A 20,067-nucleotide genomic window follows, 5' to 3' on the forward strand; every position below is an offset into this window, starting at 1 on the left:
GGATCATTTAATATTCTGCCCAAAGCATCCTTGATTACAGCAACTCTAGGTTTGAATCTGTTCTTCAGTTCCTTGAGCTTAAGAAATGCTGAGTGAGTTCGGCCCTTTTGATTTTCTGACTCTAGTTCCTCGCACATTTCATTGTAGTATTTTGCCTTGTCATTCCGAGCAGTCTTTTGGAATCTTCTGTTCAGCTCTTTAGTATCAAAACCATCTACAAGAGATTTTTTCTAAAACAACCCATAGGTAATTTCTTGTATAGAACATCAGAAATAACCTATGAAAGAGAAAAGTAACAAACTGAACTTCATCAAAATTTAAAACATCTGCTCTTCATAAAAGCATTTTAGAGTTTGGATGACAAATTACAGACTTAAAGAAATTAGTTTTAAATTGTTTATCTCATGAAGGACTTGTATCTGGACTATTTAAAGACTCTCAAACTCAGTAATAAGAAAACAAATGCAATTAAACCATGGAACAAATGCAATAATTAGAAAACAATGAGTTAATATTTTAATAGTTCATAGAAGAAGATCTGTGGACAGCAATTAGTACAGGAAAAGATATTCAATATCATTAGTAATTAAAGAAATGCAAATTAAAACAAAAAAGGCAAAGCTCTACCCCGACTGGCATAGTGAGTTACACGTTGGGCTGGTAAGTGAAAGGTTTTTTGTTCAAATCCACAAGTCACTAGAGAAAGAGGAAGAAACCTCTTCCCATTACACCCTTGGAAAACCAACAGAGGGTCACTGTGAGTTAGAATTGACTAGACAGAAATGTTTTTGGTTTGTAGGGGTTTTTAATAGCCGTATCTGCTAGCATGGACTTCTCCAGAGTGCTGAAGAGCAACAATGTCAGTCTAGATACAAAGATGTGCCTAATCCAGGCCATGGTCTTCTCAATTACTTGTTATGCTTCAGAGAGTTGGACAATGACAGATGCCTTTGAGTTGTGGTGCTGGAGAAGAGTCTTGAACACACCATGGACTGCCAAGAAAACAAATAGGTCTATCTTGGAGAGGGTGAAACCAGGTATCTCCTTGGAGGCTAGGATTTTGAAGCTCTGCCTCACTTTGGGCATGTGGCCAGGAGAGATCATCACGCTCAGAAGGGTGGACGGACAGCACAGGAGAAGGAGACCCTGGATAAGATGGATTAATACAGTAACTGGAGTGATGGGGGTTGGTGTGTCAGAATTAGTGAGACTGGCTCAGGACAGGGAAGGGTTCAGAGCTGCTGTACATAGGGTTGCTACACATCGCAGTTGACTCAATAGCACATAACAACAATAAGATATTATGAAAAGTTTAAAGCAGGAGTGACATTCACTTCCTAAGCAATATGCCTCTGGAAACTCTACGAAATGTTGACGGTTGTAGACGGGTGTCAGGCCTTTTGTTCATGGGGTCGCTATAAATCATGCTGAACTTGAAGGCAATCAACAACAATACCTGCCAGCAACTTCCTAGGAGAAAGATGGACCATCTTCTCCCCTGAGATTCAGAGCCTGGGAAAATCTGCTGAGAAGTCACCTGAGTCAATTCCAACTGCACGCTTGTTGTGTTGATTGGAAAGGCTAAAACGATAAAGACTGAGCACTGCACATGCCAGTGAGGGTGCTAGATGAACTGCACTCTCGGAGCCTGCTGATGGTGTGCAAGATGGTACCATCACTTTGGGGGAAATATTTAATAGTTTCATAGAAGCTGAACATGCACCTAACCAGACTGTACAGTTTTTCTACTTCCTATTTTACCCGGCATTCGTGGGACCTGCTATCCAAACAAAGACAACTGTTTATTAGTTGCTTTCGTTGTAACAGTCCTAAACTAGAAACAACCCAAATGCCCATCAATACACGGATGCACAAACTGTGGCGCATGAAGCAGATCCTAACATGGGTCAGTCCTAGCGTTGAGTTGAGGGAGGGAGACCAGGTCAAGAGAAAGGGATGCGGGAGTGAACAAACACCCTACATGATTCCACGTACATAAAACTCTAACTCACAGCTGCCAAGTCAGTGCAGACTCTCGGTGACGCTGCAGGACAGAGTGGAACTGCCCGGAGGGATTCCGAGGTTATCAACTTTTACAGAAACAGACTGCCTCGTCTGTCTCCCACAGAGCACCTGGGAGATTCAGACGATCTTCTGGTTAGCAGAGACATTGATTGTTGAAGATTATGTCACCAGAGCTTAGTTCAAACTCTAGAAAATGAAAATCCACCTTTAGTTATGGACAGCGGATCGCAGCTGTAGGGATGGATGGAGAGAAGCAGGCAGGAAGGCTTGTCCAGGGGCAGGAAAGCCCTCTGGGATTGCACATAATGTGTCTATCCATATAGACATGTTTACTATTTTAATGACGGTTTCATGAGTGAAAATGGCAAAATTTAGCAAATTTGACACTTTAACTATGTTCAGGTCATTATTTCTTGACTACTGGCACCAAGGGTATTGACTGTGGACAAAAGCAAGAGGAGATCACTGACAACTTCAATATTTTCTCCAACAATCATGATGCTGCCTAGTGGCCCAGTGGTGAGGATTTCTGCTACTTGTAATTAAACAAATAAAAACTAAAGTACCTCCACTGCTTCCTGGCTCTGCTCTACCCAACAGGGATGCTTCAGTTCCACATCTACAGCTCCCGTGTGCATTCCTCCACAGATGACAAATGTCAGGAAATCAACTTCTTCCACAGCATGTTGTTGCTGGCTGCCAGGGGTCAGTCCTGACTCACAACAACCCATCAACGATGGAAGGAAATGCTGCCCCATTCTGTGCCATCCACATGGCCAGGTGCAGGTGAACTGTCCCCACAAAGACCGTCCCCATGAGTAGGAGTAGGTCAGACCATCCCCACAACCAGGTGCAGGTGGGAACCTCCCAATGCCCAGGGATCAACCCAAGACCAGGTGCAGGTTGGACCATATCCACAACCAGGTGAAGCCCAAATCGCCTCCCCAACGAGGTGCACGCAGGACCATGATCCCATGCAGGCTGGACCATCCCCATGACCAGATACAGGTGGACCATCCCAGTGACCGGTCGCAGCAGGACCACCCCTGTAACCAGTTACAAGCAGGACTTTCCTGACCCACGGAGCATTCACTGGTTGATTTTCAGGAGGTCACCGGGCCTTCAGCGTTCACCTCAGCCTGGAAGTTCTGCTGGAACCTTTATGGCATCACAAGCTGCCCTTCGCTGACAGATGGTGTGGTTGGCATGAGCACTGGCTGGGCATCGACCAGGGTCTCCAGCAAAGAGGGAGAGACTTCCACCACTGAGCCCCCACTCTCCACTGCCCCGTGCACACTGTTGGGCACTGCCCTGGAGTCAGCTCTGATCCACAGCGACCCGACATACGACAGAACTAACCCTGCCTGGTCCTGTGCCATCCTCCCGACCACGGCTGGGCTTGACCCCCTGGTGTGAGCTTTGCTTCTCCAGCTGGTTGAGGGTCTTCCTCTTTCCCACTGGCCCTCTACCAAGAAAAGGACACAGAATGGACCCTTCCACATCACACCCTCACAAAGCCCCCTGCAGCTCCTGATCACAATCCCACGGAGTGCTCTTTCAAAACCAGAAAGGAAAAAACAGGCACTCATGACACGCCTACTGTTACCCCTCGCATGCTCTGTACGTGACCCAACACATTACCTCCTACATCAAGCTGCTGACGTTCCGCACAAGAGGCACCAGGCTCCTCTGAGCGGTCAGCTCCTTGTGCGTCTCTAAGCAGGTGGCAGGGTGACCGCAGATGTCCTCTGACAGCAGAAGGCACGCTGCCTGAATGAAGATGACCATGGTGGAATGAAGGCGCTTCCCTGGGATGGGAGGCCATGCAGTGTGAGGGCTGGATGAGACCATCAGCATCTCATTACTGCTGGTCCAGCTGCTTCTGGAACCAGATCTGCTTAATTACTGCAGAAATAGTTGGAGGGCACTGTCTTCGAGATCAGCACGGTTGCATCTTTATTTCTCTTTAAGAGTGAAGACATCCGTCCCCCGCTGATGATGCCTGGCTACGGGGCTTCTGGAAGCCACGATTTATGGACAAACAATGCAGTTACTAATCAGTGGAAATGAGAACCCATAAATTAGTCTGAGAGATAGACACCCAGAGATTACAATATAATCACATTCTAATGTCTCATTTTTCAGCTTTCCTGCAAAGACTTTCAAAGACACTTGGCAAAAAGAAGAAAACAAGCCCCTTAGCGGTTGGCATTTTACAAAGTTGGGGAAAGTCCACGCCCAGTGGGTTCTCTGACAGGGAAGCAGAGGAAGGCTTTGCTGCTCAGTCATGGGGACCTCCTCCTGTCGGGTCCAGCGACAGGCGAAGGGCGAGGGCGATTCAGAGCGCCTGGAGGCGGAGATCGCAGCTCTGGCCGCAGCCTGCTGATCCTGAGTTCTGGCTCCACTTGCTCGCCTGCTGGTGATCTTAGAACACTGGACCTTGTCGCCTGTATATTCACAGCTTTAAACTGTGGACAATGCCATTCTGGACTCAAATGCTTTGACCGGACCACCTGGAACAGCACTGTGTGCAATGTAGTTGGTACTGTTGTCATGGAGCCAACTCTGACCCAACATGACCTCATGCACAACAGCAAAGCATTGCTGGTCCCACACCATCCTGCCAACCACCAGGATGCTGGAGCCATCGCTGTAGTCAGGGTGACAATCCTTTTCATAGAGAGTCTCCCTCAACCTCACTGCCCCTCCACTTCACCAAACACCACGTCTTCCTCCAGTGAGTGACCCCACCTGGCCATATGTCTGTCCAAAGCAAGGGAACCCCACAATGTCCTATTGTGATGCATGCTGTTTTCACTGACATTCTTTAGACTGAAGTTGCCTGACCTTTCTTCTTCATCTGTCCTAATCTGGGAGCTCTGATGAAATCTGACAGATGGAAGCTCTGTGGAAATCTAACAGGTGGATTTTGGCTGAAAGCAGAGAATACAAGGAATCTGTTTGTGGTTTACTGACTATACAAAAGCATTAGACAGACTGTAACAGAATGACTTATGGAAAACACTGTAAAGATGAGAATCCCATAACAATCGTGCTAATGCAGAACTTGTACATAAACCAAGAGGCAGTGGTTCAAATACAGTGAGGGGATACGGTAGACTCAAAGTCAGAAGGTTGTGTGTCAGGATTATGTCCTTTCACTGCACTTGTTTAATCTGCCTATTGAGAAGATAATCTGAGAAGCTGGACTCTGTGAAAAAGAATGTGGCATCAAGACTGGAGGAAGACTCATTAGTGATCTACTTTACGAAGGTGACACATCTAGAGAAGATCAAAGAGTCTAGACTTCAGTGTGAACTACACCTCAAGAAAATCCCCACAGCTGAACCAAGAGGAACACTGTAATAAATGATGATAAGATTGAAGTGGTCAAGAATTTCACTTGCTTGGATCCACAATCCATACTCATGGAAGCAGCAACCAAGAACTAAAACAAGGCATTGCATTAGACAGATCTGCTCCCAAAGAGCTGTTCAAAGTGCACAAGTGTCAAAGAATGGAGTGTGCCCACCCCAAGTCATGGTATTGTCATCTGTCCCAAAGACATGTGGAAGTTGGACAGTGTGAATAAGGAGGATTGAAGAATCCTTGCCTTTGAATTATGGTGCTGGCAAAGACAATGGCCAACTGCCAAAATAATAAACAACACCATCCTGGCAGAGTACTCACAGGATGCTCCTCTGAGGGAGGATGGTGAGGTCCAGCATACTTGTTTTGGACCTTGTTCTAAGAAGGGACAGGTCTATGGGGAGGACACCATGCTTGGTAAGGCACATGGGCAAAGAGAGCAAGGATGACCCTTAAAATGACCAAATGCAATGGCTGCAACAATGGGCTCAAACAGCACCACTGCGAGGACCTGACAGCATTTCTGTGTCTTGTTCACAGGACGGCTGGGAGTCAGAACCCAACTGGACAGCAGCAATAAACTCATGATTTCTCTCTTAGCTGCATCACGATCTCACTACCAAGAACATCCAGGAAAACTCTGGTGAGCCCTCAAACATCCCCTCTAGGGACTAAGCAATGTTCTCTGAACCTTCATGGAGCGATCTAGTGACAATTGTACAGACAGAGGGGTCCCTGCCTGGGCTAGCATGAACATTTCACACCTTTGGGAAAGTCCTGGCAAAGGTCTGTGGGCAACTCTGGCAAAGGTCTGTGGGCAACTCTGTTCAGCATGGCGTTGTTACAGATGCATTATAAATAGCGAAAGTAAAGCCATGTCAAATGCATTACAGTCTATTCATTAACAACCCACAGTGGACACCACAATGGCTTGAAGCACCTCTAAGAGTGGCAGTCTGCAGTCTGTTTTGCTCCTTTGAAAAATCTCCATGATTTTCTAGGAAGAAAAGCACCATCTTCATACAAGCACAAACCCCAAAACTAAACCCACGGCTATCACATCGATTCCAACTCACAGTGACCCGTCACAGTAGAACTGCCTCACACAGTCTCCAAAACTGTAACTCTTGATACAAGTAGATTGCCCATCACTTTCCACCATGAAACGGTTGGTGGATTTGAACTGCTAATCCTTTGGTTTACCGCCATATGCCTTATCCACTGTACCAACACTCTTCATGGAAGTTGACAGTTGAACAAAAAGCTATTGCTTTCCAAAGTAGTCATCCATATGGCCTAGTGGAGGGTATTTTCAATATATTCCTGAGAAAGGGACCTACCAAGTATAAGGCAAGAATGTGACCCTTCTTTGGTCTGGGGCTCCCCACTCTCCAGGGCAGGAGAGTGAGGATTCTATCTCGGAGGGGCCACCCCAGGCTCTGGGGAAGAAACCAAAGCCTCAGGGACCACTGAGGTAAGGGATGTCCCAGCCACCCGTCTCCAGCACCGTCACAGAATCTTCCTTCCACCATGAAGATGTGGGAACACAAACCGTGTACACATAAGAGCAGCCAAGAGCAATGTGTCAGCGTGGTGCTGGGAGTTTTAAGGACGACTTTTCTACCCACTGCCTTGGACCTGACCATACGACCCAGTGAGACCATGCAGGTAAAGTGAATCTTTGAGGCTCACCTCACTACCCTTCAGATGTCTCAGCTGTGACACATGGCTCATTGTTGACTAGCATCTTCAGTGTTGTCAACGGCTGTGAGACCAACATAAGAAAGAGAGCTAACTAGACTATGAGAGACGGTGGCAAGACATAGCCTCATGGAGCCAGACAGAGCCAGAGCCCTTGAGACTGGAAAGCAGAAAAGAAGCCCCACCAGAGAAAGCAGCCACCACCCTCAGGACCAGAGGCATCTTGCCGCTGATTAGACAGCTTCCTGGAGTAACAGAGGAACCACATATTGAGTGATTGTGCCTTGCTGTTCACCTGGTTTGGGACTGCTGTTTACTTAACCTGAACTTTCATTGTGTGATATCCTTTTCCTCTCCCTTCCAACCTGTTTCTCTAATAAACTCCATAACTGTAAGTAAAAAGAGATTTTTGTAAGGTCTGTGTGGTCATTTGCAATGTTTATCAGGCCCAGCATTTAGTAGAAGTAGCAGGGGACCGCATCTGCCCTTCCAGGGGTCAGCTATATTCTGTGGATGCTGTCTGGAACAGTGCCTCTTTGTGGAGTTAGTAGGGTTCGGACTCGGCTTCCCCACGTTGTGTCCTTACTCCCTTTACAATCATCGTACGTCTCCCATTTCTCACTTCTTATTATGGAATGTATTTTCACTGGTACTCTGTTTACTGATTTCCACATTCATGTTTATTGTGCATAATTTTACAGAGTGATTCAAATGGCCCAAGGTGAAATGAGGCAGAGATTAGAGATATTAAAAATACTAACTGCAAAATAATCTTTCATTTCTGTGCAGATGAGCGTATGCAATTTGGATCAGATCTGTCTTTGCTCTGAATATTTAAGATGCTAGGTTTATTTGGAACCCTGGTGGCATGGCAGGTAAGTGGTCAGCTGTTATCTAATAAGATCATAGACCAAGCTCACCTGCCACCAGCGGCGGGATGGGGAGAGAAGATGCTGCTATGAGGGCCTGTCAAGCAACCTAGGACTCACAGCAACTCTATAACTAACACCTCCAAACCCTGCCCTCTCCTGTGCCATCTTCACAATCCCCACTGCCCTCCCATCCATTGTTAACAGTCACTGTGTCAGTCCACCTCGTGGAAGGTCTTCCTCTCCTTCACTGACTGTGTACTTTCCCCAGTATGATGTCTTTTTCCACTGACAGGCCCTCTTGACAATGTGCCCAAAGTATACAGGATGAATTTTCACCATCCTTGCCTCTAAGGAACACCCCGGTTGTACTTCTATCAAGACAGATCTTTGAGGGAGCTGTGGCAGCCTGCTTTTATAAGGATGGACAGGCTTGAAAGCCCCCTGTGGAGCCAGTTACTCTATCCTAAACAGTCAGTATGAAATCAAGGTCAAGTTTACAGTGCTGGGTTTTTTGTGGGTTTGTTTCATTAAGCCCGGGCCTCAGAAGATAAGGAGTGAAGAATTTACACACACACACACACACACACATCTTTAAGAGAGGCAATCTCTATTTGGGGGGTAGGGGAAGTGAAGATCTAAGGCCATGAAACAGCCTGTGCCATGTCCTATCTGACCTTGTAGTAATTAACTTTTAATTAGGCCTCATAGACATATTACTTCTTCTTCATTAAAACTATCTCTGCCACTCCAGTACATCACAGAAAGAAGAGACTAACTAGTCCAGATCTTTTCTTCCCAAGAAAATCCTAAAGGAATGTCCTAAGCTTGAGACGAAGTTTCCTTTAACCTCTAAATGGAGCCTACGGGAAGGACAGAACCCTGCTTTACTGCGTTTACCTACAACGAATGTGTAGATGGGACCTGGGAGCTCTCCTGGAAACCTCAAGGAGGAAGGACAGCTTTGGAGATCTAAATATTTTCTCCTTGAAGCCTCTTTTGCCAAAGAAGTCCATTAAATAAAAATAAACCCATTAATACACATATACAAACAGCAATACATCATCATCATAGACATTATAATGAATTACATTAATCCATTGTAATTCTTATAAAACATATTGTGTATGAATGATTGAATAACCAATATTTATAAACTTTCATCCAAGTGACAAAAGAAAATCTTCAAAATCCCACCACCCATTGCTATAAGTCTATTTCAGCTCGTAGGACCCTGTTGGACAGAGGAGAGCTGTCCAAGGCCATAATCTGTATAGAAGCAGACAGTTTCATCTGTCCTGCCGAGCAGCTGATGGGTGCAAACAGCCAACCTTGAAGTCAGCCGCCACGGGCTGAACTACTGTGCCATCAGGGCTCCTCAAGAAAAAAAAATATTGAAAACTAGAAGCACTACGTCTGGTGCCTCAAACAAACCCTTGAAAAGAATGTGAGGAAATTAGAGGCTAGTTACTATGGAAAAGTGCACTCATTCCTCCAGCTCCTCAAAATGGGAGCAAGCAGACAGTGTGGCCCACTGGTGACCAGTCAGTTAGGTGATGTAGCATGTAACAGCGCTGGGGACCTAGTGGCAAGAAGCTGCGCTGCAATCCCAAAGACACGTGGGTTTGAGGCCACCAGCTGCTCTGGGGGAGAAGGATGGGCAGCCTCCTCCCATGCGATTAACTGCCTCTGAAAACCCACCAGAGGGTCAGCTGCCAGTCGGTTCCGACTCAACAGTACACAACAAAAACAGCAACAGTGAAAAACGTAGTGCACCAAGCCTTAGCCTAGACCCAGTGTCACTGAGTAGACACCAAGTCATGCAGCCCAGCGTATCACGCAGCTGTGTACAGTAGAGTGAACTGCCACCACACTGTCCCCAGGGCTAGACACGTTTACTGGAGAAAGATGCCTCAGCTTCCTCCCACGTAACAACATGTGGATTTGAACCAATGACCTTTTGCTTAACACCACCAACGCTCATTTCTATCTTCCAATGAGGTTAAACACATGTTCAAACTTTAGAAAAGAGGGGCATTTGGAGAAAATTTATTCAGTGAATAGTATGTGGCACCAGAAATTGAAAGCACTGCGAAGATGTTTGTGGACTGTGAGGAAGCCCTGCTGGTGTGCTGCGTTAGGTGGTGGCTGCAAACTGCAGGGCTGGCAGCTCGAGCCCACCAGCTGCTCTGCCAGGGAAAGATGGCAGTCTCAACCCTTGTCAGAGTTACAGCCTCGGAAACCCAGTGGAGGGTCACTGTGAGCAGGAGTGACCCGAAGCCAGGGGGGCCGTTTTTACAGGTGAAGGAGAGAAAACACGAGAGCCATGCAGGCCCGTTCTACCTTGATGACATCCTCGTCTGCCGACCTGCACTCCACGGAGCCCGACACGTCCACCACGGAGCCGTCCTCCTCCACGCCGACGACTCTGACGGGAACAGACACGGGGATTCCGGTGAGGATGGCCGTGTTCAGAACCTCGGCATCCTAGACAGAGAGCAGAGGGCGAGGGTCAGCACGTACCACCGGGGAGGGGAGGGCAGGGCGCAGGTCACGGCTTAGTGCCTGGGCTCCGGTCCTCCAGGGGTCCGAGTGGATGATGGTAGCAGACTCACATAAAACAATATGAGTCAAGGCACACCCACCCAGACTGAGAAGACCACTGCTGAAGCTGGGCTTTCCTCCCAGCCCACCACCCTCGCGCTCGACATGTGGGTGTAGAGTGAGGTGCCGTGGTTAGCATGAGGAACGTTCACCAGCCGGAGAGCCGGGTAGATGAGAGAAAGACCACGGCGGGTCCAGAGGACAGAGACTGTGAACGTGGTTCCACAAGAAAGAGCTACAATTCAGGCCCTTAATGCAATTTTACCATCAATATGGATGAGATTCACTCTGCCTGCCAACCCGTCATCTCTTCCCTCTCCTGTCACAGTGGTCAAGTTGATTCCAACTCACAGGAACCCCATAGGGCAGAGTCAAACTCCAGCCCATGCCTCCATCCTCACTGTGTAGACGGCTCCAGATTCCTCCCACGGGCGTCTCAGTGACCGTGAACCACCAACTTTTAGTTTAGCTACCACTCTGACTACTTCACACCAGGGCTCTCTTCTCTCCCCATCACCCGTATTTAAGGACACTGGCCCACCTCTCCTTTGGGCACTGACCTACAGTGGCTTCCAGTGAATGTGGTGTGGGTGAGGCTGACAGCAGGCCGTCCTGGCAGGTTTGCAGACCAGCAGTGTCCCCACCCTGGCCCAACAAGGTGGCCCGGCCCCTTGTCCACAAGCACTGACTCGCATTAAAGCCCAGACAAGACTGATTCCTGGGGAAAGCTGTCATAGTTCCTGAATCCCGCCTGCGATCTGCGGAGACGCATCTTATCAAAGAAACTGCTCTAGCAGTGTGCTCTGGCGGCCTCGTGAGTAAGGAGTTGTTGGGCCACCGATCCAAAGGCAGGTGGTTTGAATCCTCCAGCTCCTCTGTGGAAGAACGATGGGCAATCTCCTCCCATGGGATTTGTGGCCCCTGAAAAGCCACTAAAAGGTTAGCTTTGAGGTGGTTCAGATTCAAAGGCAGAGAGGTTTTGTGGGTTTGCAGTTTGGTTTTTTTTAGTTAGTGGGGATAGTTTGGACTGGATTTTCTGTCACCTGCAACCGAGAGTCCTGACTAAAGCACAGAAGTCCAGACACCACGCGGGGCGGAGAGGGAAGAGCACATCAACCGTTTCCCTCTAGCAGCTCCCAGTCTTCAAAGGAAAAGCAGCAGCAGGGACAGGCAGCCAGTGGGCAGGGCCACCAGAGCACTGCAGGCTCCGACTGAAAGGCAGAGACCACGACGGCAGTGGCAGAGGCTGCTTCCACTGTAGTCATTCTCCCCGGGTGAGATCCAAGGAGGGACGAGCCTCACTGTTCACAACAAATCCTAAGGGTTCCACTTGATGTTTTCCTCACAAGTTTCTATGCAGCTGGTTTTCTGGGGATGCTTACAAGGAGCCCTGGTGGCTCAGGGCTTGGAACTCTGGGCTGGTAGTCTCAACACTGGTGGTGTGAACCCACCTGCGAGAAAGATGAGACAGCCTGCTTCTGTGACAACCTGCAGCCTTGGGCCCTCCGGGGAAGTTCTCCCATGTCCCGCAGGGTCACCGTGAGCTGACACTGACCAGATGACAGTGGGTTAGGCTTGAGGTTCGCTTTTGGAAGTTTGCACCCATGTTTTCTGGCGTCCATCCACAGCCTCTAAAAACTCACTGCTGTCACACTGATTCCAACTCATGGTGACTCTGCATTGGGTTTCCAAGATCGCAAATCTCTATGGGAGGAGATTTCCACCTGCCTCCTACAGTTGGTGGATTTGAACCACTGACCCTTCTTCAATCAGCAGCATGACACTTTATGAACCACACTCTTGTGGCCTCTAAAGGCAAGCCTTTATGCCATTTCTACTTATACAAGCTCTCGATTTTAAGCTTTGTGTGGGTGGTTCGAGTCCTCTATATGGAGGTCATGTTATTAGAGTGACATTAGGGAAAACGCGGAGGAAGGACAGACACCCACAAGTTCTCATCGACATTAAAACAATGAGAAAGTTGGGGGGAAAAATCCTTTTCTGAATCTGAAATGAACCAAAGACTTGTCTGCTCAGGGATTAACTACTCAAGAAAACTATGAGTGTATAGTGTTAGGAACAGAGAGCTCTCGGGTATTTTAACTTGACCTGCACCCATCTCCTACTCCTCAGCTCCTTAAATACCTTTAAATCATAATATTCCATCTTCTCAGTAGACCTGGCGCCTGGCAGCCACCAGAGGAAGCAGATCACAGCTGGACACCTTGCAGAGCCTTGTCCCCATGGAACTGTCCCTGTTCCCCAGCTGGAAGGCCATACTTGAAAGTCTACTAGCATTTGACCGGATCCTGGGCCTTCTGGTTGGGGGATCTGTCAAAAGCAATTGCAGGCAATTTACTTCCTGTTTGACATCACGGCCACCTAAGGCAGTGGATAAAAGCTGGGGCAAAGAGGTGTTGTTGCTAGTTGCCATTAAGGTGGTACTGCGGCTCGAGTGACACAGAGTAAGAAGCTCTGCTTTCAACCCAAAGGCATGCTATTCCTGTCCACCAGCTGCTCCACGGGAGAAAGATGGGCAGTCTCCTCCCACACAGTTCACTGCCCCTGAAAACCCACTGGACGGTCAGCTATGGGTCAATCCTGACTTAAAGATATGCAACCACAGCACAACATAACACACTGCCCAGTCAGGCATCATCCTCACAACACGTGCTGTGCCTGGACCCCTTGTCGCAGCCCCTGTGTGGGTCCAGCTGACGGAAGGTCTTTTTTCTTTTTCACTGACTCTACCATTGTGCTTCTATAGGGATTGATCTCTCTTGATTACATGACAAAGTAAAACAAAGTCTCGCGTCTCATCATCCTCACTTCTAAGAGGCAAACAATAAGCTACTTTAAAAGCTTGAGCAGGATAAAAAAAAAAGCATGTCTAAAGAGATTCTGATGTTCAGACATTGTGTGTATTGTAACTAATGTTATGGAACAAAACGTGTATGACTGAATTTTTAAAAATCCAATAGGCTTTGTAAACTTTCACTCAAATCACAATTTAAGCAATAATTAAAAAGCCACAATTAAAAAAATAGACAGGCTCTGATAGATTCCTGGACATCTCCAGGAAGGTCTCCCCATGCATCTGACTATGTAGATGGTCAGGGAAAGCTGAGAAGGTGATGGTTGTGAACCACTGGCCAGGCTTGAGCCTCCATGAAAGCAGCCCCTCTGAACCCAAGGGAATAACAGCCTTAGTGACATGAAGGTGAAATGCCTGGCTAAACCCAAAGGCATCCCCCTCCACAGCCCTCAGTAAGGACTGGGAGCCTCACTGATCCCTGATGTGTGAGGAAATCTTTGGATAATCATCAGAAACTCTAATGGCCTAGTGGTAAGAAGCAGAGCTGCAATCCCAAAGACACACAGTTTGAATCCATCCACCAGCTGCTCTTTGGAAGAATGATGGGCAATTCCTATCATTAACTGATTACCAACCTAACTGAGCAAAGACTTCAGGGATCACACCTAACAAAGATTCAGACTTTACAGAATCAGTCCAGAAAGTTGCTCAGCTGACAGACAACTGCTCTCATAAACAACAAATCTCAGGTATGGAGAGACTGGGCGGGGGTGGAGCTGCTGTAGAAGTAGCACTCAGCTATTCTGGTTAGACGCCCGCCAGTGGGCTCGACCCAGAGCAATCGCATGGACCACAGAACACAACCCTGCGTGGCCCTCACAATCCCTGCCACGCTTTAGCCCATTGCTGCCCTCCCTGTGTCAGTCCACAGCGCTGGGGGCCTTCCCGATTTTCACTGGCCCTCCACTCTTCCAAGAATAATGTCTTCTCCGGGGACGTGCACACGGCATGCATGAAGAGATCTCACCATCCTTCTTTCTAAGGGGCATTCTGATTGCACTTCATCCTTTGGGCATTCTGCCATTTATTCAATAATCTTCACCAAAACCACAGTTTTGGTTAAGAGTAAAATATGTGGAAATGGAGAGCGGTGGCGGCTGAGCAACATGCTGAATGAAGTCGGGATCACTGAGCTGTATATGAAAAGATACTAAAACGGCAAATGTTTTGTTACACATACTTGAACCACAATTTTGAAAGATGCTCTACTAATGAGAATCATCATTTTTGCGTCCTTATCCACTAACCCACCAGACCTCCTTCATTTAGAGTTGTGGTCATTGTTTACCATCGAGTGGAAACTGACCCTCCAGTTAGTTTTCAGAGGCACAATCGCACGAGAAGAGAGTGCCCATCTTTTCCCCACAGAGCAACTGGTAGATTTGAACCATGAGCCTTTGGGATTGCAATGCAGATTCTTACTACTAAAGAAGCAGTTAAATAGCTTCAAAGTCCCAAGGCAAGACCACGATGGCTTCCTGTGCATTCCATTCCACTTGGTGAGATTCAGGGCCACCATCCTGTGATCTCTCTTCTCTGGTCTGGTGGCTGGCCAGGGTGCCTCCCAGGAGGAATCCAATTCTGACTGTATTTTGCTCTCAGACCCTTTGACCCTGGATCTCTAAAGCTGAGAGACAGATGTGAACTCCACTTGGAGACAAGCAAGGACACTGGCAACAATTTAAATCATGATTTGCAGTCCCACTGCTCTGCATAACAGAACTCTGAAATCAGCCAGTCCCCCACTTAATAGTTATTTTTGGATGCTGATAATTTATTACCCCCAAGGCAATATGCGGTTTCAAAATGCAGCCCTTTATTGGCCCCAGAATAACAAAAAGAACATTATTTCAGATCGAGTGGTGCTCAGAGGGAGTCAATAAGACTGAGTTACTGTTGTTGGGTTCTGACTCACAGCAACCCCACAGACGACGGAAGCCAGCCCTGCCCGCTCCTGGGCCACGCTCACATCCTTGCTGTGTGTAAGCCCCGTCACTGTGTCAGTCCACCTCAGTGAGGGTCCTCCTTTGTATCACTGACCCTCTGTTTAACAAGTACATTGTCCTTTCCCAGGGGACTGGTCCCTCCTGACAACATGCTCGAAGTACACGAGACAGGGTCTTACCATCTTTACTCTGTGGAGCATCCTACCTGTTCTTCCAAGACAGATCTGATTGTACAGAAAGAAAATTCTCTATCCGAATGTAGCTCTGTTAAAAGGGAGTGCTGATGTCTCTGGGTGGGGGCCTGAGAGGGCAGAGGGGGCCCTGGAAGGAGCCAGAGGGCAAGCTCAGTGACACCAGCAATGAAGGAGATAGAGGCAGCAAACACCACCCAGCCGGCAGGAAGTTGGTTGTCCAGTGACGTCAAAGTCAAGTTCATCCCAAGGCTGACACAACAGGTGTCTGTGAGCACGGAGGGACTCCTGTAGGGTTTGGAAACCAAGATGAAGCCAGGAGACGGTCAATGGCATGTGGCAAGGGGCCCAATTTCTTTCCCTATTGCCTCTGACTTCCTGATAACTCAGATGTCTCTTCCTTGACCTTTAATACTATGTAAATATGTCCTCGCTTTAGAATGAATGAACTCTGACCCTTACTTGCAGCGAATTCCTCATCACTATCACATTCACTCACTGCACGTGCAGCTTTTAAATCACTGCAAGGGCTTTGAGGTTTTTCTTACACTAAAAAGCAAAATGACAAACCCATCACCATCAAGTCCGTCACAACTCATGGAACCGTGTGGGACAGTAGCACGGCTCACTGGTCTCCAATGCTGTGGCCTTTATGGAAGCAGACTTCCTGCTGTCATCTCTCTTCCGTGGACCAGCTAGGGAGGTCCAGCCAGTGACCGTTTGACTAGTCACACAGGGCTTGACCACAGCGCCCCCAGGTCTCCTTTCTTGCCCTAAAGAAAGGCCAAATAGGAGCCATATGGCCCTGCTCCAGACTGAGACACACTTAGCAACCTGGGGACTGTGTGGACTGGACACTGGTCCGGTAGCCTGAGAAGCAGAGAATACTGGGCTAGAGCTGAGGGAGACGCCAGATAAGAGGCAGAAGAGCTAACCTGGCTGCAGCCCCAACAGAGGTCACTCCTGACGCCTCATTGCGCTGAATTCCAGGAGATGCATGTCACTAATAAATACCTTGTCCTGAACCTCCCTGGGAGGGGGTGTCTGCCACTCACCACCAGGGGACAAAGGAGTCCTGGTGCTGCAGTGGTCAGAGAATCTAGCTGCTAACCAAAAGGCCAGTGGTTTGAACCCACCAGTTGTTCCACGGGAGAACCTATAAAGATGGCAGCTTTGGGGAGTCCCCAGGACCATCTGCTCTGCCCTCCAGGGTGGCTCCCTGGGGGTCAGCCTCTACCTGACAGCAGTGGCTGTGATTGGTTTTGGTTCACTCACTGGCCCCAGTCCCGGCACCAAGCAACAATTATGTGAGTGTTTCTCTAATTCCTTCCTCAGGCCTGGTGATTAGTACTCTAGCAAAGCTCTGCTTAATTGCAACTGTAACCTGTTAATCATGTTTCTCTGTTGTCTGAGAAGAGAAGAAAAGGAACTATCATTTTATCCAGCTTGTGCCAAATTAAAATCAAGCACAACTTCCTGTTGCCACAGAACCAGCAAGCAAACCGCATCCTTTCAATTAAAGTGCAAACCGAGTTGGATGGCACTTCAGAGAGGAACGCTCGTTGGCAAATGCTTTGCCCGTGTGAGGCTGGTAATGTTAACTCTGTTTTAATATGAATAAGCCCTCCCACACGGTTACTGTAATCTGGCAGGTGCCTCAGGAATTCCAACAAGCATGGGAGCCTTGGCTGGAGTCTCCAGTCCCATCTATGGGTGGATGGAAGGGAGAGAGGAGCAGAGAAACGGAGGGAACAGGCAGTGAGAAAGGGAGAGAAAAACAGAGCTCTTGCTCTAAACAGAGACAGTCATGTGACATTTAAACACACTGTGAGATGCTTTCATTATCTGGGAAAGGTAGCTGTGGATTCCTTCAACAATTCGTGTACCTTTTCCTGTGTGACGCTGACTGCTCTCCCCGCAATAGAAAAGCACTCCATACTCCCCCTCTCTACGTTTCCTGTTTCCACACTTCCTTGCTTTCTACCCATCCTGCCCTTTAAGTGTTGTCCCTGGACAAATGCGTCCCCTTTGATCTTGTGTGGCTGGCTGTTCTAAAGAGTGTGTTCCTCCCTGGAGTTGTTGCTCATCTTGCACATCTGTCTATTGCTTGTCTGAAAACCGAGGCACATGGGAGAGCTCAAGTCTGCGCTTGAAAGGCGTTTGTGCTTCTGCGTGGGCCCCTTACTGCACAGACCTGAGAACTCTGAGGATGTCTGCGCAAAGTGCCGAACCTGAGCGTAAGTACTAAAGAGCTCACGTGGTCTACAGCTGGGTAGTAAGATGCATGGACTGATGGGAGAAGAGGTGGAATGGCTACTCTTCAGAAATACAAGAGCCCAGGTGACACCTCCTCCTGAGCCCATTCACTCTGGGCCAGTCACATTCCCCTCAACGTGTAAAACTCATCTCAGATCACCTTGTCTGGCAAAGACACTTTTGGGAAGTTCTATCTGTAAGACAAGAAGCCTGCATCCCCAGGGGCATGCCTGAGAGAAAGAGAAGTGTTCCCCCTCAAAGCATTTTTGAATTTCTATCTCGAGAACAAACAAATCTGTCTGGGAGGAAGTGCAGCTGGAATGCTCCCCAGAAGCAAGGACGACGGCGAGACCTTGTCTCACAGGCACTGGGGGGGACCAGACCCCGGAGAAGGAGATCTCCTTGGTAAGTAGAGATTCAAGGGAAGATAAGTCTCTCCATGCACGAGATGGACTGACAGTGACGGCAGCAAGACTGATGGACAGCACCAGGCACTGCTCTGCTTTAGGTACACAGAGTTGTTATGAGTCAGCGCAAACTCGACAGCACCTAACAATAATAACAACACAACAACAACAACGGGCAAAGGCTTTACGATAGAGATCAAAAGCAGAACGCAATGAGGAAGCTCCCTATTTCTTTCAAGAAGAAAGGTGCAATGTTGGGATTGAATCCATTCTTGTAATCTGCTCCAGTTATCCACCGACTTTTCCTTGCAGACAGATACAAAACATAAGCACTTTGTATTGTGATAAATTAAAAAAAAAAACCTAAACCCTTGGCTCTGGTGTTAAAATAGGGAGGAACTCGGAGCTCAATTGCTAGCCCAGCTCTCAGGGACCACGTTCCAGGCTCCCCCCAAGCTGCCGGCTGCAGAGTGTGTTTGTCCTCACAGGTGGGTGACGCTCACTAACATGCCCAACTCCGTCAGCACACAAGAGGGCTTGGTTTTCAGACTTTCACAACGTCCCACAGGAAAGGACCAGCCCTAGCCTTTCTATAACTAGGACAAGAGAAACCCCAGGAACAGGATGCTTATCCATACTGAGAAAACACTCAGTCTTTCTCTAACAACCCCTTCTCTACTGGGATTGGGGGTGAAGGGTAAAACGAGCAATCAGTTCCCATGTTCATATTACACTCAATCTCCTCACATCTGGTTGGGTGGTGGTGGTGGTAAGTGTCGTGAAGTCGGTTCAGGCTTGCACCACCTTATTTATAGCCAATGAAGGATCAACCAGCCCCGTGCCAACCTCCTGTCGCTTCCAGCCCAAGGGGCTCATCTTCCGCCACTCCTATCAGATCATGTTCTGCACTAGTCACATTTCACAGAAGGTCAGTGACGTCTCCAGTGAGCTGAATGGACGCAGTAGCCTAACAACATGGGCTGTCACAGGAGGCGGCAGCACTTTGTTCAGTTATACACGAGGGTCGCCTTGAGTCTAAGCCAACTCAATGGCTAAGAAAAAAGAAATATTCATAGCAGCGTTGTTCACTGTCGCACAAACATGGAGACAGACCAAATGTACAACCACAATCAAATGGATAGAGAAGTTGTGGTATATTCACATGATGGAATACGACCCGGCAATCGGGAGCAACAATTCTGAAAATTACTACCTAACTTGGGAGGGACTGGAGAGCATTAGGCTGAAAGAATGGAGTTTCATAAGAACAAATACTACATTGGACCATTATTGCGAAAGCAGAGGAATAACTAATGAAATGTGTACAGGGACCCAAGAGGACCAGAGTTGGGGACAAGGGCTTAAGGTGGCAGGGGGAAAAATACACGGTCACACAATTTTGTGGGTGGTGGGAGGGGCCGTAAGAGAAATGGAAAAGATACGGAGGTGACGTGGAAAGACAGAATAATGGTGGGCGTTGGGCAATGGTGATTGATTTTATAAAATATAATGAATGAGAATGATCGTATGAAACACAATGTGAATGAAGGATAGGGTGAAACACAATGTATATGAACTTTGTTTGCAAACAAATGTAAAAGAAAAAGAACATCCAACAGCACCACCGCACTCTCGCGCATGCCCCGTGATGCTCTCAAGCAAGCTCTGTGATGCCCTCGCGCATGCGCTGTGGTGCCACCTCGAGCCTGCCAAGACTGGGTGCCCGGCCTTGGGGGGTAGCAGCAGTGGAATCCAAGGTCCAATACAGTGGTTTTATGGCATCTGCGTGGGCCACACCCAGAAAGTCATCACCAAACAGAATGA

At 48.0% G+C, this 20,067-nt stretch overlaps 1 protein-coding gene across 1 annotated transcript in view; it reads right to left on the reverse strand.

The window, feature by feature from the left end:
• The window catches only part of TMEM132B (transmembrane protein 132B), a 218,148-nt gene that overhangs the window by 31,813 nt on the left and 166,268 nt on the right, over positions 1 to 20,067 (reverse strand). Inside the window, exon 5 of the mRNA XM_006894685.1 lies at positions 10,308 to 10,451. Within this exon, the coding sequence (XP_006894747.1) occupies positions 10,308 to 10,451 (144 nt within the window). The remainder of the gene's footprint in view (positions 1 to 10,307; positions 10,452 to 20,067) is intronic.

Source organism: Elephantulus edwardii, unplaced genomic scaffold (assembly GCF_000299155.1).
Source record: "Elephantulus edwardii isolate Elephantulus edwardi_28Jun2011 unplaced genomic scaffold, EleEdw1.0 scaffold00148, whole genome shotgun sequence".
In the NCBI taxonomy this organism is placed as follows: Eukaryota; Metazoa; Chordata; class Mammalia; order Macroscelidea; family Macroscelididae; genus Elephantulus; species Elephantulus edwardii.